Source organism: Indicator indicator, chromosome 14 (assembly GCF_027791375.1).
Source record: "Indicator indicator isolate 239-I01 chromosome 14, UM_Iind_1.1, whole genome shotgun sequence".
NCBI lineage: Eukaryota > Metazoa > Chordata > Aves > Piciformes > Indicatoridae > Indicator > Indicator indicator.
Window position 1 is genome coordinate 26,297,188 of NC_072023.1, and position 20,913 is coordinate 26,318,100.

At 45.6% G+C, this 20,913-nt stretch overlaps 1 protein-coding gene across 1 annotated transcript in view; it reads left to right on the top strand.

Moving 5' to 3' along the window:
- Window positions 1–20,913, top strand: part of CACNA1C (calcium voltage-gated channel subunit alpha1 C) — a 698,267-nt gene that overhangs the window by 560,203 nt on the left and 117,151 nt on the right. The window contains exons 19-24 of the mRNA XM_054386505.1: window positions 4,168–4,300; window positions 5,959–6,088; window positions 13,879–13,938; window positions 14,076–14,135; window positions 18,310–18,416; window positions 20,810–20,897. Coding sequence (XP_054242480.1) covers window positions 4,168–4,300; window positions 5,959–6,088; window positions 13,879–13,938; window positions 14,076–14,135; window positions 18,310–18,416; window positions 20,810–20,897 — 578 coding nt within the window. The remainder of the gene's footprint in view (window positions 1–4,167; window positions 4,301–5,958; window positions 6,089–13,878; window positions 13,939–14,075; window positions 14,136–18,309; window positions 18,417–20,809; window positions 20,898–20,913) is intronic.

Here is a 20,913-nt window from a genome sequence, read left to right on the forward strand (position 1 = left end):
CAGGGTTCTCAGCCACTGGAATGGTCTGCCCAGGGCAGTGCTGGAGTCCCCATCCCTGGAGGTGTTTGCACAGTGTGTGGAGCTGGTGCTTAGGGACATGGTTTAGTGCTGACCCTGCAGTGCTGGGTCGAGGGTTGGACTGGATGAGCTTGGAGGTCTCTTCCAACTGGGTGTTTCCTGTGATTCTGTGATCTGCCTTGTGTAGATAATTTTGAGGAGGAAGGCTCCAAGGCTCTCCCCATCATTAGCAAGCAAGAATTTCCCAATCCCCATATGTACCCCTCTTTAGTGCCCTTGTGGCCATCCGACCAGCCCAGGATTCTTCCATTTATTGCTGCTCAATTCAGCTGTAGTACAGGAGCTGCTGTGTGGCCATACATGGCCCATCTAGGAGCACACCTTTTCTTGCCCACTTGCATGTGGATCCATTCCAGCTGTGCTTTGAGTGAAGCATCCTATTGCTTCTTAGATGCAGTCAGCTGGTTCTGCCTATTTTCTGTTTGTGTTTTAAGCTGTTAATGTCTCTGACCTTTCCATGGCTGTGTACCATTCCATTCTCTGAAAACATCCTTCACCCTACCACATCTCTCAAAAACAATTTGAAATGCTCACTTCATTTGTTTTCCCTTTATTCTTGTAACTCCCTCACTCAATTTCCCATTTGTTTCTGCTGCCACTCAGTAACCTCTTCTGGCTCTGTTTGCTACACTGTGTTGCACTTAGCCCCCAGAATACTCTGTGTACTTGCAGCTCATCAGAGCATCTATCTTCTTTGTTGGAGGGAGATTCTGGTCCTTCCAGAGATTTGTGTACACTAGAAGGATTATTATTATGATGTGCTTATTATGGGAAGACAGGGAGCCAGTCTTGCTGTCTGGTACAGAAACCGAAAAAGAGTTTGGAATGTCAGCTGAAGGTAAAAGCTTGGGAGGATTCATGGGAGCTTAAAGCAAAGCAGTGTCCTTACACAAGAGTTCTGCTCTTTGGAAAGAAAGAAAGAAAGGAAGAAAGGAAGAAAGGAAGAAAGGAAGAAAGGAAGAAAGGAAGAAAGGAAGAAAGGAAGAAAGAAAGAAAGAAAGAAAGAAAGAAAGAAAGAAAGAAAGAAAGAAAGAAAGAAAGAAAGAAAGAAAGAAAGAAAGAAAGAAAGAAAGAAAGAAAGAAAGAAAGAAAGGAAGGAAGGAAGGAAGGAAGGAAGGAAGGAAGGAAGGAAGGAAGGAAGGAAGGAAGGAAGAAAGAAAGAAGAAAGAAAGAAAGAAAGAAAGAAAGAAAGAAAGAAAGAAAGAAAGAAAGACAGAAAGAAAGAAAGAAAGAAGAAAGAAAGAAAGAAAGAAAGAAAGAAAGAAAGAAAGAAAGAAAGAAAGAAAGGAAGAAAGGAAGGAAGAAAGAGAAAGAAAGACAACAATCCTCATCACTGAATTTCCTACAGATGCTGCACTGTAGCCTCTAGGAGCTTATGGCCTCACAGCCAAAAAGGTGCAAGGGCAAAGTGTTGTAGCATTATATAAACACAAGCATGGACAAATGCACAAAAGTACTTCTGGATGTTTCTTTAACTAATCAAACCAATACTATAAAGCATCTTACAAAATGAAATTGAGCTGTGAAAATTAGGCTCTCTTTAAAAAGTGCAAACTCTGTGTAGCAGTTCAAACATTTATACAAAGATGTAACTTCTGCTACCAGAAGTGTAAAGAAAGAGTCCTGTTTGCATGCAATAGTGGCATGCATTCAGAAGGACACTTTTCTTTTCTTCTGCCTTGGACATCTAGATGAGGATCTGTGATGATCCATCTGATATTTCTGATGTGTCCATTCACAGATGAAGTATCATACCTGACCCTAAAGAAACAGGATCTTCCTAGACTGTATCTCACTTTATGGACTTAAGATAAACCTTTTCACAGAAGAGACCTCCAAGCTCATCCAGTCCAACCCTCGACCCAGCACTGCAGGGTCAGCACTAAACCATGTCCCTAAGCTTCAGCTCCACACACTGTGCAAACACCTCCAGGGATGGGGACTCCAGCACTGCCCTGGGCAGACCATTCCAATGGCTGAGAACCCTGTCCTGGAAGAAATATTTCCTAGCATCCAGCCTGAACCTCCCCTGCTGCAGCTTGGAACCATTTCCTCTGCTCCTGTCCCTTGCCACCAAGGAGCAGAGGCTGCCCCCTCCTCACTCCAACCTCCCTTCAGGTAGTTCTAGAGAGCAATGAGGTCTCCCCTCAGTCTGCTCTTCTGCAGTCTGAACACCCCCAGCTCCCTCAGCCCCTCCTCATAGCCCAGGTGCTCCAGGGCTCTTCTCCAGTCTCATTGCTCTTCTCTGGACATCCTCTTTCCTCTTGTGAGTGGCCCAGAGCTGAATACAGCACTGGAGGTGTGGCCTCAGCAGTGCTGAGCACAGGAGGATGATCACCTCCTGTCCCTGCTGGCCACAGTGTTTCTGATCCAAGCCAGGATGCCTTTGGCTTTCTTGGCCACCTGGGCACTGCTGGCTCATATTTGATCAACTATCAACCAGAACCCCCAGGTCCCTCTCAGAGTTGCATCTTCCACCACACATCCCCAAGTCTGTAGCTTGCTATGGGGTTGTTGTGACCCAGGTGGAAACTCCTTTGCATAGGCTGGAAGATGGATCAGTTGCATCTAATATGTCGTGCTCCTTTCTTAAAATATTTTTTCCCATCTTGCTGATTAAGTGAGAGGATTGAGGTCTTTAAAGCAGCAAAATCCTCTCATGTCCTTTAAAAAACAGCATCTGACTTAGGCAGGTAGAAGAGATCCTCACAGGTTCTCTTTCACATATCACATAGCCTCCATCTCTACCTTTTTTTTTCCTTGAGGGTGCTCACTGATCTGCAGGCTGGCTGGAGATCTGCTTTACAGGCATCAGGTTCAAGAATCTCAACCTTGTTCACCCCACTGAATTATGAAAGGGATGGATTTCAAGAGTTTCTGATGAGCATAATTCAAGTGCCCACGCTCTACTCATCCAGACACCATCCCAGATATGGCAGTGGCTCTGTGGAAAGCCTTACAAGAAGCTGAAGAACAGATCTTGATAAACTGGAGGAATGGTCTGAAGAAAGGGAGAAGCCATTCAATAAGGGTTGAGGAGCCTCTCTTGGGAATAGCAGCACAAATGCAGAGAGGGGAACAACAGGCTGGGAAGCTGTTCTGTGATAAATAGTCTGTGCTGTGTGCAGATCAGAAACTGAGAGCAAATTAATGCCCAAGTGAATGAAAAGCAGTGCCCGTGAAGGACAGGAAGGTGGAGTAAGAAGTAAGATGTAACATGGTCCTGCAGCTGGGTCAGGGCAATCCCAGGCACTGATATAGGCTGGGCAGGGACTGGCTTGAGAGCAGCCCTGAAGAAAAGGCCTTGGGGGTGCTGGGGGATGAGAAGCTCAACAGGAGCCAGCAGTGAGCACTTGCAGCCCAGAAAGCCAAGCAGAGCCTGGGCTGCATCAAGAGAAGGGTGGCCAGCAGGGCCAGGGAGGTGATTCTCCCCCTCTGCTCCACTCTGCTGAGACCCCACCTGGAGCTCTGTGTCCAGTTCTGGAGCCTCTGTTATAGGAAGGATCTGGAGGTGCTGGAAGGTGTCCAGAGAAGGGCCATGAGGATGAGCAGAGGGCTGGAGCTGCTCTGCTCTGGAGACAGACTGAGGGAGTTGGGGTTGTTCAGTCTGGAGAAGAGAAGGCTCTGAGGAGACCTTCTTGTGGCCTTCCAGTGTCTGAAGGGGGAACAATAAAGCTGGTGAGGGACTTTTTAGGGTGTCAGGGAGTGATAGGACTGGGGGGAATGGAGCAAACTAGAAATGGGTAGATTCAGATTGGATGTTAGGAAGAAGTTGTTCTCCATGAGGGTGGTGAGACACTGGAACAGGTTGCCCAGGGAAGTGGTGGAAGCCTCATCCCTGGAAGTTTTTAAGACCATGCTGGATGTGGCTGTGAGCAACCTGCTGTAGTGTGAGGTGTCCCTGGCCATGGCAGGGGGGTTGGAGCTGGATGATCCTTGAGGTGCTTTCTAGCCCTAACAATTCTATGATTTTATGATTATCCTCTTTCAATGCTGCTTAGTTTATAGCTCCATTTAGGGCAGATCCACATGTGCCAGCACTCCAGAAGGGGTTGTAGTTTGCATTAAAAACCAAAATGCTTCTTGCAGCAGAAGAAGATGAGGAAGAACCTGAGATGCCTGTGGGCCCTCGGCCTCGCCCCATGTCTGAGCTGCACCTCAAGGAAAAGGCTGTGCCCATGCCTGATGCCAGTGCTTTTTTCATCTTCAGTCCTAACAACAGGTACTTAAGAGCCTGCTTAGCTGGAAGCAGGAGGTGGAGGGTATGTACATCATTCATGCTGGGCCCCAAAGGTTACATGGTGCAGAGCTTGCTTCCAGAAGTTCATATCAGAGACCTCCTTTGACCAATTTCCCCTTTAAAGGCCCTGGCATGAATTCCTCACCAAAACACAACTGTAGGGAGCCCCTTGCCAGTATTCAGTGGGAGGTCATGGCACCTGCAAGACTGATGGAAGACACGAATCATGAAAGCTTCAGAAATAAGGGACTTGGAGGCAAGTCAATAATTGGAATTCCCTGATACATTCTGGTCCAAATTGCAAGCAAGCCATCATGCAATCAGGCAAGCATGAGGCAGGCATTTCCTGTCCTAATGGCTGCTCCAAATCCACTCTCAGTTGGGAGTTTGTGTGCTGCTGCTCATTCCTACACATCAAGAACAGCTCTGAATGGAAGTAGAGGAGAATAATTCTTCTCTCATATTCTTCCCATGGGCAATGTCTTTGCAATGCAGATGTAAGACCAGTACTATAAGTGGAGGAATGAGTCATGGCACAGGGAATGTGTATTTGCAAGGGTGCAGAAATGAGCCCAGTGGTCTGTGCAGTACATGAGTTCCAGCACCTCCCATCAGACTTGGCCTCCAAACACAGCCCCAGAGTAAGGCGAGGCTGTAAGAGCACAGCTGAATTCAGAGCCATTCTTTCCACAGCAGAGTCTGTGCCACTCCTCCTTGGGTATGTGCAACAGGGAGGGACTGAGGATGATTGAGACTCATGGACTCTAATGCCAGCTTTGCCACCCACCCACTGTCACTTGTTGAAGAGGTAAATTAACCTCTGCAATCATCTGTAAAATTGCTGTAATGGAGGTTTGGAGGCTTCAGAGCCAAAAGTAGAGCTAAATAGAATAATGAAGTGCCTCTAAAATTATGCATAGGACTCTTAAGGGATTTAACTCTTCATATCCTCATATCAACATATGGAGAGTGCTGTGATGGTCTCCTGTAAGCATGCTGCTGTTTGATGGGAGACTACTACTTCTTCACCTGCTAGTTTCCCACTGAGAGCACCAAGCACTTACTATTAGCCAATGTTTAGAAGACACTCTGCATGGCTTGATGTCCTCCCAGAAGGCCTTTGCAATTGCAGCCTGCCCTGTATCCAACTGGTAGTGCCCTGTTATCAAGGTAGATCCCCATTGCTCCTGCTCACTGACACTTCAGTCCCAGCTGAGAAAGACATTGACCACCCCAAAGCCCATTTCTGTTGCTTTCCCACTTAATGAATGGGGAATGGTTCTGTGAAAGAAAGAGAGAGCTATAATTCTGGGCTGGCAGACTTCAGACCACATCTAAATCACAAAAGCCTTTGTCAGGAGGGAGTGACTGTTCTCCATTCAAATGCACTGTGTCTGAGTCGTGCAGGCAGCCAATCCATTGTGCATCACTGCACCACGTTGAGAGCCAAGGCTGCCCAGCACCCAGCAGGGCCAGGCACAGCTGCCTGGGCCTGTCCTTCTCCCTGCTGCTGGGGCAGAAGGAAGCTGCTTTGCAGAACAATCTTCCAGGGCCAGTCCTGCTGACAAAAGAGGAGGGGGGAAAGCTTCCCAGGTCTTGTTCTGTGAAAGGTAAAGCTGTGCCTCTCCTCTCTCTTGCAGGTTTCGTGTCCACTGCCACCGCATCGTTAATGATAACATTTTCACCAACCTGATCCTGTTTTTCATCTTGCTCAGCAGCATCTCCCTGGCAGCTGAGGACCCTGTCCGACACCTCTCCTTTAGGAACCAAGTATGCTTCCCATCCCCCTTCCCTCCCTGTGTGTTACAAGGGTGGTACAAGCAGATCAGGAGTTGAAGCCAGGAAAGGCAGGAGAGCCTGCAACAAAGGCTTTGGGAGTGACTCTCTTCTCTGGTTTGTGCCTTCTGTAGGCTGTGTGTGAAATGGTCAGGATTTGCAAGGAACATGAGTCAGGGCAGAATTTGGCCGCTAGTTCATTTCAGAAGTGTGTCTAGGGGAAGGAAGGGCAGGAGGCTGAAGCAAAATTGTTGTTCTCCTGAATTAAGGCATTAGAAGTGAGTTGTAGAAACATTGACTGGGATACAGCTAATTCTGATTTGGGGGATTTGCAGGTTTGGAACATTTGCTCTCCTGCCAAGTGTTTATTTGGAGCTAAAAAGCCCAGGGCCTCGTTTTCACCTTGTTCACACTGGTGTAAATCAGGTGTAACATTCTGGAGACTGATACACTCACTTTGGGGAAATTGATGTTGTCAAATTTAGAAGCAAACTATTTAAACACAGGATGCTACCATTAAAATTTGAGATAAATCTCAGAAAATAAGCTGTGCTGCTCTGCTCACCAGCCTCAGGGAAGGAGGAGAAGGAGAGGAAGGCATTCAGCACAGGAGCTACATTCTCACCTTGTATCCTGACCATTCTTATTAGCCTTTTGAAATGTTTAGTGCTTAATTTTGCCAGGGGTGGTTTCCAATAATGTAAGGTCAGAAATCAGAAGAATTATCAGTCCTATGTGAGACTCCTGATCTCTGCCAGCTGCAGTGGCCATTTGGTGCGTTGATATGGGAAAAGATTGGAAGGCCTAAAGACTGGGACATGTGTTGGTGTTGTTCCATAGTAAAACCTTAATTTAACGTACAGTATTCCACCTTCCTGAAGTATCCTGCATGAGCACACCTTTACACTCATGTGCCTGCACAGAGGTGTCAGTCCAGGTTTATTCCTGAGCTTATCTCAGACCTGATTTATGTTTGGTCATGAAGGTGGCTACTAAATAATAAAATTAAACCTATGCCACCAATGGCCCACTTCTGACCGAAATAATACAATCAAACCTATGCCTCCAGTGACCCATTGTGCACTAAATGATACAATCAAACCTATGTCACCAGTGACTCATTGTGCACTAAATGATACAATCAAACCTATGTCACCAGTGACCCGTAGTGCACTCAATGATACAATCAAACCTATGTCACCAGTGACCCATAGTGCACTAAATGATACAAGCAAACCTATGTCACCAGTGACTCATTGTGCACTGAATGATACAATCAAACCTATGTCACCAGTGACCCATAGTGCACTCAATGATACAATCAAACCTGTCACCAGTGACCCATAGTGCACTAAATGATACAAGCAAACCTATGTCACCAGTGACTCATTGTGCACTCAATGATACAATCAAACCTATGTCACCAGTGACCCATAGTGCACTCAATGATACAATCAAACCTATGTCACCAGTGACCCATTGTGCACTCAATGATACAATCAAACCTGTCACCAGTGACCCATAGTGCACTAAATGATACAATCAAACCTATGTCACCAGTGACCCATTGTGCACTCAATGATACAATCAAACCTATGTCACCAGTGACCCATTGTGCACTCAATGATACAATCAAACCTATGTCACCAGTGACCCACAGTGCACTCAATGATACAATCAAACCTATGTCACCAGTGACCCATTGTGCACTAAATGATACAATCAAACCTATGTCACCAGTGACCCACAGTGCACTCAATGATACAATCAAACCTGTCACCAGTGACCCATAGTGCACTAAATGATACAATCAAACCTATGTCACTAGTGACCCATAGTGCACTAAATGATACAATCAAACCTATGTCACCAGTGACCCATTGTGCACTCAATGATACAATCAAACCTATGTCACTAGTGACCCATAGTGCACTCAATGATACAATCAAACCTATGTTACCAGTGACCCATAGTGCACTAAATGATACAATCAAACCTATGCCTCCAGTGACCCATTGTGCACTAAATGATACAATCAAACCTATGTCACCAGTGACCCATAGTACATTCAATGATACAATCAAACCTGTCACCAGTGACCCATAGTGCGCTAAATGATACAATCAAACCTATGTCACCAGTGACCCATTGTGCTCTCAATGATACAATCAAACCTATGCCTCCAGTGACCCATTGTGCACTCAATGATACAATCAAACCTATGTCACCAGTGACCCATAGTGCACTCAATGATACAATCAAACCTATGTCACCAGTGACGCATTGTGCACTAAATGATACAATCAAACCTATGTCACCAGTGACCCATTGTGCACTAAATGATACAATCAAACCTATGTCACCAGTAACCCATTGTGCTCTCAATGATACAATCAAACCTATGTCACTAGTGACCCATTGTGCACTAAATGATACAATCAAACCTATGTCACCAGTGACCCATTGTACTCTCAATGATACAATCAAACCTATGTCACCAGTGACCCATTGTGCACTAAATGAGACAATCAAACCTATGTCACCAGTGACCCATTGTGCACTCAATGATACAATCAAACCTATGTCACCAGTGACCCATTGTGCACTCAATGATACAATCAATCCTATGCCTCCAGTGACCCATTGTGCACTGATACAATCAAACCTATGCCTCCAGTGACCCATTGTGCACTCAATGATACAATCAAACCTATGTCACCAGTGACCCATAGTGCACTCAATGATACAATCAAACTTATGTCAGCAGTGACCCATTGTGCACTCAATGATACAATCAAACCTATGTCACCAGTGACCCATTGTGCACTAAATGATACAATCAAACGCATGTCACCAGTGACCCATAGTGCACTCAATGATGCAATCAAACCTGTTACCAGTGACCCACAGTGCACTCAGTGATACAAGCAAACCTATGTCACCAGTGACTCATTGTGCACTAAACGATACAATCAAACCTGTCACCTGTGACCCATAGTGCACTCAATGATACAATCAAACCTATGTCACCAGTGACCCATTGTGCACTCAATGATACAATCAAACCTGTCACCAGTGACCCATATTACACTAAATGCTACTATCAAACCTATGTCACCAGTGACCCATAGTGCACTAAATGATACAATCAAACCTATGTCACCAGTGACCCACAGTGCACTCAATGATACAATCAAACCTATGTCACCAGTGACCCATTGTGCACTAAATGATACAATCAAACCTATGTCACTAGTGACCCATAGTGCACTAAATGATACAATCAAACCTATGTCACCAGTGACCCATTGTGCACTCAATGATACAATTAAACCTATGTCACTAGTGACCCATAGTGCACTCAATGATACAATCAAGCCTATGTTACCAGTGACCCATAGTGCACTAAATGATACAATCAAAACTATGCCTGCAGTGACCCATTGTGCACTAAATGATACAATCAAACCTATGTCACCAGTGACCCATATTGCACTAAATGATACAATCAAACCTGTCACCCGTGACCCATAGTGCGCTAAATGATACAATCAAACCTATGTCACCAGTCACCCATTGTGCTCTCAATGATACAATCAAACCTATGCCTCCAGTGACCCATTGTGCACTCAATGATACAATCAAACCTATGTCACCAGTGACCCATAGTGCACACAATGATACAATCAAACCTATGTCACCAGTGACGCATTGTGCACTAAATGATACAATCAAACCTATGTCACCAGTGACCCATTGTGCACTAAATGATACAATCAAACCTATGTCACCAGTAACCCATTGTGCTCTCAATGATACAATCAAACCTATGTCACCAGTGACCCATTGTGCACTAAATGATACAATCAAACCTATGTCACCAGTGACCCATTGTGCTCTCAATGATACAATCAAACCTATGTCACCAGTGACCCATTGTGCACTAAATGAGACAATCAAACCTATGTCACCAGTGACCCATTGTGCACTCAATGATACAATCAAACCTATGTCACCAGTGACCCATTGTGCACTCAATGATACAATCAATCCTATGCCTCCAGTGACCCATTGTGCACTCAATGATACAATCAAACCTATGTCACCAATGACCCATAGTGCACTCAATGATGCAATCAAACCTATGTCACAAGTGACCCATTGTGCACTCAATGATACAATCAAACCTATGTCACCAGTGACCCATAGTGCACTCAATGATACAATCAAACCTATGTCACCAGTGACCCATTGTGCTCTCAGTGATACAATCAAACCTATGTCACCCAGTGACCCATTGTGCACTCAATGATACAATCAAACCTATGTCACTAGTGACCCATTGTGCACTAAATGATACAATCAAACCTATGTCACCTGTGACCCATACTGCACTAAATGATACAATCAAACCTATGTCACCAGTGACCCATTGTTCTCTCAATGATACAATCAAACCTATGTCACCAGTGACCCATTGTGCACTAAATGAGACAATCAAACCAATGTCACCCAGTGACCCATTGTGCACTCAATGATACAATCAAACCTATGTCACTAGTGACCCATTGTGCACTCAATGATACAATCAAACCTATGTCACCAGTAACCCATTGTGCTCTCAATGATACAATCAAACCTATGTCACCAGTGACCCATTGTGCACTAAATGATACAATCAAACCTATGCCTCCAGTGACCCATTGTGCACTGATACAAGCAAACCTATGTCACCAGTGACTCATTGTGCACTCAATGATACAATCAAACCTATGTCACCAGTGACCCATTGTGCACTCAATGATACAATCAAACCTATGTCACCAGTGACCCATAGTGCACTAAATGATACAATCAAACCTATGTCACCAGTCACCCATAGTGCACTAAATTATACAATCAAACCTATGCCTCCTGTGACCCATTGTGCACTCCATGACACAATCAAACCTATGCCTCCAGTGACCCATTGTGGACTGATACAATCAAACCTATGTCACCAGTGACCCATTGTGCACTAAATGATACAATCAAACCTATGTCACCAGTCACCCATAGTGCACTAAATTATACAAACCTATGCCTCCAGTGACCCATTGTGCACTAAATGATACAATCAAACCTATGTCACCAGTGACCCATAGTGCACTAAATTATACAATCAAACCTATGTCACCAGTGACCCCTAGTGCACTCAATGATACAATCAAACCTATGCCTCCAATCACCCACAGAAGTAGGCACAGGTGAGCGTGCCCACCATTGGGAGATCAGTCTATGTCAATATGAATTAGTACTGCATCATGATTTCAGCTGGCACATGGATTTCTGACTGGCCACAGAAGCTGCTTCAGGCTCCTTAAGCAGAGAGATTGAAAGCAGTCAAAGCTACCTGTCCTGGGCAAAAGAGCTGAAGGCTTGGGGCAAAGTGTTGTGTTGTGTATTTGAAGCCACTGATGTTGCATGAAAAATCTGTGTTTAATTTTTGCAGGTACAGATGGTTAAAATTTATCATGCAAGGGGACACTGACAAGATGTTTCGGTTGCAAATATGATCTGCCTTTGACACTAGAACTGCCCAGTGCCCAGACAGAGGCCTGGGAAGGAAAGAAAGCAAGCAAGCTGAAAGCAAATAACCACCTCTGCCTCTCTGGAACAACATAACCAGACATTAACCTGTGCACAAGGACTCATGCAGACCAGTGGTGGTGATGACACAAACTGTCCCAGAGCAGGAAGACAGGAAAAGAGAGCCCCTCAAAGGCTAGCCAAGAGCCTTGGTGACTGCTTCTGGCCTGGGGCAGGCTGGTGGCTGCCTCCTTCTTGTGTCACATAAGGCTCAGACAGCAAGTTTTGGAAGTGCCTCCCCAGTCTGATCAAACAGCCTGTTTTAAATCCCAAGCAAGGCCTAAGTCCTTGTGTGCCTATATTATTCTCCTCTCTGCATTTTGGCAAGGTGCTCATTCATTTTAATGTGTTCTAGAGTAAATTTATATTTAGATAATAATAAATATGCCTGCTGATAATTGGTACTGCCTCCACAGGCAGAGCAGGGAGCATTTTCATTAGGCAGGATTTAATCAATAAGGGACATCTTTACTAGCTGCAGCTGTGAGGCCAGGTTCACCAATATGCTGTAGCTCCTTTGCTGTGCTCTGGTGATGTAAAGCAGCTGCAGGTACAGCTTAATCATCCCTTTTAATCAGCTTTATGGCTGCTTTATGTTGGTGGAGTCATGCAAAGCAGCCTGAGAGTATCTATGTGTCTTGCCCATTGATTAGAAAATTATTCTACTGATGGAAAAACCAAATGTCAGGACCCAGAAGGCAGCAGTGCAAGGGGACTTCTCCAGTTATAATGTGTGTAAATCAATATAGGATGCAACTGAGATCAGTCTATCCTTGAAATGACTCTTTTTTAATTCTCCAAGTTGCAAAAAGCTGATAGAGCCCAAGACAGCTTTGAAGAAGTGAGGACAAATGCAGGGTCAAAAATTGAAGAATTTTAAGTGAGACATTAGCACTAAGTAATACACCTCCCCATCTGGCATTCACAGGCTGCCAGTTAGTCCAGATCTGGATTGTGCTTAGGCAATGCAATCTGAAATAACCTCGCAGTTTTCATTAGCTACCCCGCTGCATCCCAGCCTGCAAGAATCTAGCTACCTAGAATCTGAGTTAGGGTACCAGCACTGGGATAAAATTAACACCTGTGGGGCAGGAGAGGGCCATTTGCTGCTCTGTGTCTGTTAGTGTCTGAGCAGTGAAGGTTTAAATTTCACCCAGGCTTGGGTTTTTACAGCTTTCTGATATTTGCCTTCTGGGTTTAGAACTTGATTATTTAGAACATGCCAAGGGCATGACTCTTTTGATCTTCACCATTTGTAGTGCAGATAATCTTGGAATCCAGTGGAAACAAAGAGGGTTCAAGTCTGGTCCCACTTGTCCATAAGAAAGTTGCCATTTGCTTTTACTGGGATGTCAGTGGACTGGCACTGAAAAATGTTTCTGTCCTTGATGCTGTTGCTTTGACAATCACTTTACACTTCCAGACTTGCTGTTGCCTTCTGTAACACTCGAGGGCCACTTTCTGTGGTCTGCCCTGCGTGTCACCAGTGTTCCCATCAGCAGGTCCAATTTCTTGGGAATGAGGTATTCCATGGGATGAGTGTTCCAGCTTGCCTGTCATCCAGATGCCTATAGAAAGATGCAAAGTCTAAGCTAAGCAGCTCCAAATTCTGGTGGCAGTACCAGAGCTGAGATACTGTTCCATTGGCAGAGGCTTTGTTTTTTGTCCCAATCCAGGGCAAATCAGGACAGAGGGAGAGGGAATAGCTAGAGCCTGTATTTTCAGTTTGCTTCTCTTTCTTTGCAAAAGGCACAGAACAAGCCTGAGGAGTCTCATGTTTTCCACTGAGAGAGCAGGCATCCTTGTGTCCTCAGTTGGGAAGTCTGGTTGGGAAAAGCCTTGAGTTGCCTGTTCATAATCAGCTGTTTTTAAAAAGAAAGAAAGAGGATCCTACTACAACAGCCAGAAAGTTGTTTCTAGACACCTCATGGGAATCGTAGCTTGGAAAAGAGATTTTTGTGTCATGTGCTGCTTGTCCTCTGCACCAGGACCTTCACTGCCTTCAACAGGACATTGGTTACAAACCCGTTTCCCATCTAGTCCTGCCTGTCCCCCTGTCCCAAGGCCTATGTATTTGATTTTGAACTGTGATTCCCCACTTCAGTGACCAGCCACTGATGGACCCTCCCCGCTCCTGTTCCCTTTTGTTTTTACAGATTCTCTTTTATTTTGATATCTTTTTTACTGTCGTTTTCACCATTGAAATTGCTCTGAAGGTAAAGTGCCTCTCTTCTCTGCCATGACTTGGTCCCAGAGCTGAGTAGTTTGCTGCCCCTCTCTGTTGCTAACACACACGCCTGTTTGTCTCTGGGTCACGCTCACTACCACTAACCCGATTGTGCTTATTTTTCAGATCCTAGGCAATGCAGACTATGTCTTCACTAGTATCTTTACATTAGAAATTATTCTTAAGGTAACCAATCTGAGCAATGCACTCATTTTTTGCTTTCTTTCTTTCTTTGTTTCTTTCTCTGTCCTTTCTTCCTTCCAGATTCTGAATTCCTTCTGAATTCTGAATTCATTCATTCCTTCCCACCCTCCCTTCTTCCTCCCTCTCTCCCTTCTTCCTCCCTCCCTCCTCCCTCCCTCCTTTCTTTCTCCTTTCCTCCCTCCTTCCTCTCACTCTCCCTTCTTCCTCCCTCTCTCCCTTCTTCCTCCCTCCCTCCTCCCTCCCTCCCTCTTTTCTTTCTCCTTTCCTCCCTCCTTCCTCTCTCCCTCCCTCCTTCTTCCTTTCCTCCTTCCCTTTCTCCTTTCCTGCCTTCCTCCCTCCCTTCCTTTCTCCCTTCCTCCCTCCCTCCCTCCCTTCCTTCCAAATTCCAAATTCCAAATTCCTTCCTTCCTTCCTTCCTTCCTTCCTTCCTTCCTTCCTTCCTTCCTTCCTTCCTTCCTTCCTTCCTTCCTTCCTTCCTTCCTTCCTTCCTTCCTTCCTTCCTTCCTTCTGCATTCCTCCCTCCCTCTCTCCCTCCTTCCCTCCCTATGATCTCTTTGTTTCCCTCTCTTTCTTTTCTAACCCTCTTACCTCTACACAAAGGATTGTTTCACTTTTGATTTGAATGTTTTAGTAGTTGCTTAAAAAGTCTTCTGTGAAATTTTGCTATTCAAATTTGTAATCCAGGGCTTATATCAAAACAGTGCTGTTTAGGGGAACTGCAATGAAAGGATGCTCCTGTTGGGGAAAGAAGTAAGAGAGGACCAAATAAAGGCTATCACCCCATAAATTTCTCTCTCTACCCTGGCCAATATTTCCAAAACAGGATTTGTTTGCTGTGCAAGGATGCCTGAATGCATACACTTCCACCTACACATGATACAGCCCAAAGAGAAGGTCTCCATTCTGCACAAGTCATGGGGTTGGGCCAGGGAGGTAGCTGATGACTTGTGTGAGCTTCCAGGGTGCACAGGCAAGCAACAGACAGACAGCACAGTGCAGAAACTCACTTTGTGGGTGAGGAGGGGTCACCAAGAGTCCAAATCGCTGAAGCACCGAGGACTGGAGCTGCAAATGAAAATTGCTGCTTTGCCTGTTTGAAAACTGGCTTCCCATTTCCCAGGAACATGCTCTACACCCAGGGAAATTTTCAGAAGGAAATAAAAATAGGCTGCCTCCTTCTTAAGTCTAATTTTCCCAAATTGGTAGGCTAATAATTTAAATAACAGTAATTGAGCAAAGTTCTGGCTTTCTAAATACTAGGTTCACTTGGCAGCTTGGGTTATTTTTCTCAGCAAGCTAGTTCAGAGTGCTGGCAGGCAGTGCCTTAAAGTTGCTCCAGTCTTGCAGCTCGAGACCCTAATGACAGGATACATCCTGAAGGCTGGCAAGCAAGATGGCCCCAGCATAGTTTTGTAGCAAAATGTTCATTTTTGGTAAGGCTTAAAACCAGCAAAGCCACAATGCTCTCCCAAGAGATGTCTGCATCTCTTTACACAGTAGATTTGAGCATGCACATAGCAAAGGGCTGATCCCAAAGGCCTGTCAAAATAGGAAAACATAACAGCAACACTGAAAAATGAAACCATGGTTCCAGATACCTGTTTGAACTTCAAACTACCAATTCTGCTCCCACTGGAGCAAAGGGAACACTCCTAATAGCTTCAGTGGAAGCAGAACCTAACCCAGCCCCATTGTTTTCATCAGGGCTCAGCCTTCCTGATGTCCTCCTGCTAGCTTCAGTGCATTTATTCCAGTGCCTCTCAACTGGGAGAGAAGTGCAAGGCCTAAAAACATTTAGCCCTAAAAACATTCTCCTCAGAGAGAAGAAGGCTCTGAGGAGACCTTCTTGTGGCCTTCCAGTATCTGAAGGGGGCTACAAGAAAGCTGGGGAGGGACTTTTTAGGGTGTCAGGGAGTGATAGGACTGAGGGGAATGGATCCAAGCTAGAGGAGGGCAGATTTAGATTGGACATTAGGAAGAAGTTCTTCCCCATGAGGGTGGTGAGACACTGGAACAGGTTGCCCAGGGAGGTGGTGGAAGCCTCATCCCTGGAAGTTTTTGCAGCCAGGTTGGATGTGGCTGTGAGCAACCTGCTGTAGTGTGAGGTGTCCCTGGCCATGGCAGGGGGGTTGGAACTGGATGATCCTTGAGGTCCCTTCCAGCCCTGACAATTTTATAGTTCTATGATTTAAGAAATTCTTTGGTTCTTGTCCCGTCAGTTCCTGCCTCACAAGTTTGGTTTCTCAGTGTGTTTCTCTGCATACCAATAAAGTTAGTCTAAATGGTAACAAGTGAAAGAATAAATAGCCTTAGGATGTCCAAGGCTGTAGAGAAACAAGCTTCATCTGCCCTCATGTTGCTCATGACACCTGTAAGCCTCACACTGCCACGGTGGAGCCTGCTGAATGTTAGGTTTTATTAAATGGCATCCTAAAGGATTGTTCAGTGCCCCATATGGAGGCAGGCAGGGATGATACACTTGTTGACAGTCTCTTCTGACATAACAAAATCTCTCCACAGGCTTGAAAGAATCACAGTTTATATAGAACTTAAACTCAGCAGAGCCTCCCTTCCTGATTTCAATGGTGTCTCCTTTCTTTCAAGATTGCCATACAAAACCTAACCAGTAAAGGGCGTCTTTACCACTTTTGTTATGGCAAGAACCCCCTTCCCGCTTCCCCAGTTGAATGTGTCTCTAAGTATAAATTCTAAGCCAAGACCAGAGTTTATACTTCCTCCCCTTCTAAGTTCTGTCTGACTGATTGATGGTCAGTTCCCTGGTGTCATGGATGTTTGGTGGCAAAAGTAATCTAATATAACATGTGCCCTTCCTCCCTTCTCTAAGCAAAGTTCTCACAGGTAGGCATGGCTGGACACCACTAGCTGCAGGTATGCTGTCCTGAGGCAGTAGCAAGAGCCAGGGAACTCCAGTTTCAGTTTCTAGTTCGTACTTCTCAGCTGGGAGTCTGGCCCGAGCCCAGCACTGAGGAGCAGTCTCATTGTGCCTGCTGCAAGTTGCTTTATACACCTCATTTAAATGAGATTCAGAGGACCAAATTCAGAAGACTGTGTTCCTAACCCAGGTAATGGAGGGACATGTAGCAGTTGTGGGGATGGGGTTTCCTCAAAGCAGCTGGGTCACTGGGTCTAAGAGAGGTGGTACAAATCACCTCACTCTGACCATACCAGGCTCATTTACTCACATTCTGTAACTGAGCTCAGTCTAAACTTCAGACTCTCAGCACAAAAATGTTTAGGTCTGACATGGTGGCTGAGATCCACTTCTGTTTACACTGTCACTTAATCCAGTTCTGGAGCTGGGACAGCCTCCTCAAAACCAACAGGTATTCAATGACCCTTCATACCTAGATGGGACAGAGTCCCTTATAAAACATGCACAGTTTTCCCCTTCCTCTAGGGGAGGAATGTCCAGATGAGATGTCCAGAATGATTAGCTCCACAAAGAGAGCACTCCAGCTCAAGGATCTTACCTTGGGCTTTGTTAGGAACACCAAGGGGAAAAATGCAACTGCTTTCAGCATAAAACCAGAGGAAGCTGAATAGGAATAGGAAAAGGGCCCCAGGACTGAACTGAACAGAAGGAGCAAAGTGAGGAGAGCAGACACTCCTTTTGTTGCTTCAGTTCAGCTCTAAGGCATTAAATCCTTGAGGGATTCTGTTTTTAATTCAGGGAGGGAAGAGAGCTCACCCATCCACTGCAGCTGGTCTAACCACTGAGAAACACTACCGAAAAAAGACCTTTTCCCTTTTATTCCCTTTAGCTAAAGAGGCCTTTATGTAATACAGGCATCATACTCACAAGTGTCCTCTGCCATTGAAGAAAAAGGCAATGATTTCAAAGAGGAGATTTTGCAGAGTCCTGCTGTTGCTTTGCTGATTCTCAATGTTCTATTCTCTATGCACTCAAAGTGAGCATTTTCCTCACTGACCTTCCCTGGTTAGGTCTTTCATAGTTTTCTGTCTTCTTCACTCTCTTTTCTTTCAATGGGGACTCAGCTTCTCCTTTGGGGGTCTGGGGGAAATTGCCTGCTGTGTTAGAAACACTGCCCCTCCCCACTGCTGTGCTCTGAGGGGTTGGTTCCTGAGCAGCTGCTAATGGCAGAGTGTGTTTGTGTCTTCCTGTGCCCACCTGCAGATGACGGCGTATGGAGCTTTCCTCCACAAGGGCTCCTTCTGCAGAAACTATTTCAACATCCTGGACCTGCTGGTGGTCAGTGTTTCCCTCATCTCCTTTGGCATCCAGTGAGTGAGAGCTGTTTTCATCTGGCTGTTTCTTTTGGGTTCTGTGTCCATCTAGGGAGGTGATACCTCAGGCTCATTGTCTTATCTGGGTAAGATTTTTCTCATGAGCCTGAAGGTATCTTTCTCAGAAGGTTCAAGACCATTAAAATACAAAATCATTAAAATTTATCTTCAAGAGGGGGGAGGTAATAATTAGGAAATGGTGGATGAGAAGTTCAACATGAGCCACCAGTGTGCACTTGCAGCCCAGAAAACCAATCACATCCTGGGCTGCAGCAAGAGAAGCATAGCCAGCAGGGCAAGGGAGGTGATTCTCCCCCTCTGCTCTGCTCTGCTGAGACCCCACCGGCAGCACTCTGTCCAGTTCTGGAGCCCTTGTTACTAGAAAGATCTGGAGGTGCTGGAAGGTGTCTAGAGAAGGGCCATGAGCATGAGCAGAGGGCTGGAGCTGCTCTGCTATAGAGACAGACTGAGAGAGTTGGGGCTGTTCAGTCTGGAGAAGAGAAGGCTCCAGGGAGACTTTCTTGTGGTCTTCCAGTATCTGCAGGGGGCTACAAGAAAGGTGGGGAGGGACTTTTTAGGGTGTCAGGGAGTGATAAGACTGGGGGGGAATGGAACAAAACTAGAAATGGGTAGATTCAGATTGGATGTTAGGAAGAAATTCTTCCCCATGAGGGTGGTGAGACACTGGCACAGGTTGCCCAGGGAGGTGGTGGAAGCCTCATCCCTGGAGGTTTTTGCAGCCAGGCTGGATGTGGCTGTGAGCAACCTGCTGTAGTGTGAGGTGTCCCTGCCCATGGCAGGGGGTTGGAACTGGCTGATCCTTGAGGTCCCTTCCAGCCCTGACAATTCTGTGATTCTGTGTTTGTGGGTCTTAGTCAAGGGTAGGCCATTGAGCACTTCAAGAGCTGTGTGAGCATCTGCAGAGAACTATTGCCAGTGAAAGTGCATCCTGCTTCTGTTGTGTCACTTTGTGTTGCTTGATCTGATTGATTTAATACCTGTGTAGAGTGTATGGAACCCTGTGTGTCAAATAGGGAGGTTCCTAAGCAGTGTAACAGCTGCTAAGAAATGAGCTCTCAGTTGTTACCATTACAGATTAGCAGCTCACATATATTATGTTCCAGAGCTAAGCCAAGCAGAAGGATTTGTAAGGTCCATTGAGCTTTCAGTCAAGCTTTTAATGGCATAGTGCTCATTTTGACCTGCTGATTCTTCCTTACAGACCTAACTAGGCTCTTCATAGGTTAGCAAAAAAAACCTGTCTCCAAAATCAGTAGGAGGGCCTGATGTCATATACAGCATGGAGCAGATTCTCAGCCAGGACTTTAGTCTTGGAAGATGCAGAGAGCTGTGTTGTAGCAGGTAGTTGTGTCCAGCCCTTCAAGTACATAAGTTGATCTGATCAGTTCAGTGGGAGTTTGAACATCCTTAAGTTTCTGCACTTCTAATCACTTCAGTGGGAGTTTCCACTAAGTTTCTGCACACACTGAATTATTTGTGGCATCAGAAGCCGAACACATTGCAGGCTCAAACTTCAGGTGGACACTATAACTTTTAATGCTGGACTCACCTGGAGTTTCCACTCTCTGATGAATATTTCAGTGGAGTATTCAGTGGAATATTTCTCTTTGAGCCTTATCTGAAAATGCCTTGTGGCAGCTGTATCTTGGCACAGTTTCCATGGCATAGGATTTGGCAGCTTGCCCGGCTTAAAAAAAAAAAAAATACCCTGCCCATGTTCCATTCCCTTCATGAATATGGCAGAGATGGTGAAATCCAGGAGCCTGTATGCTGAGCCTGCCCAGATCAGCAAGGAAGACATTGTGAAGAGAACATGAGAGAGTGGTTGCCTTACCCCTGAAGTGCTGTAGCAAAGAGGTGACTGATAGCCTAAGCAGTTTAGTCTGGAGAAGAGAAGACTGAGAGGGGATTTAATAAATGTCTGTAAATATCTGAGGGCTGGGGGTCAAGAAGGAGGGGACAGCCTCTGCTCACTTGTGCCCTGTGATAGGACAAGGGGCAATGGATGGAAACTACAGCACAGGAGGTTCCATCTCAACATGAGGAGGAACTTCTTCACTGTGAGGGTCCCAGATCACTGGAACAGGCTGCCCAGAGAGGTTGTGGAGTCTCCTTCTCTGGAGCCTTTCCATCCCTGTCTGGATGTGTTCCTGTGTGAGCTGTGCTGGATTCTATGGTCCTGCTATGGCAGGGGGCTTGGACTCAGAGATCTCCAGAGGACTTTTCCAATCCCTAACATCCTGTGGTCCTGTGATCCTGTAAGCAGTCTAAGGCTATGTGGGATTTCAAAGAATGATAAGGTGGAATCCAGATGAGCTTGCAACACACACCCTGTATTGTATCTCAGAATTCCCAATGCTTTCTTCCAGGTCCAGTGCCATCAATGTGGTGAAGATCCTGCGTGTTCTGCGAGTTCTTAGACCGCTGAGGGCCATCAACAGAGCCAAAGGACTAAAGGTTAGAAGAGTCCCAA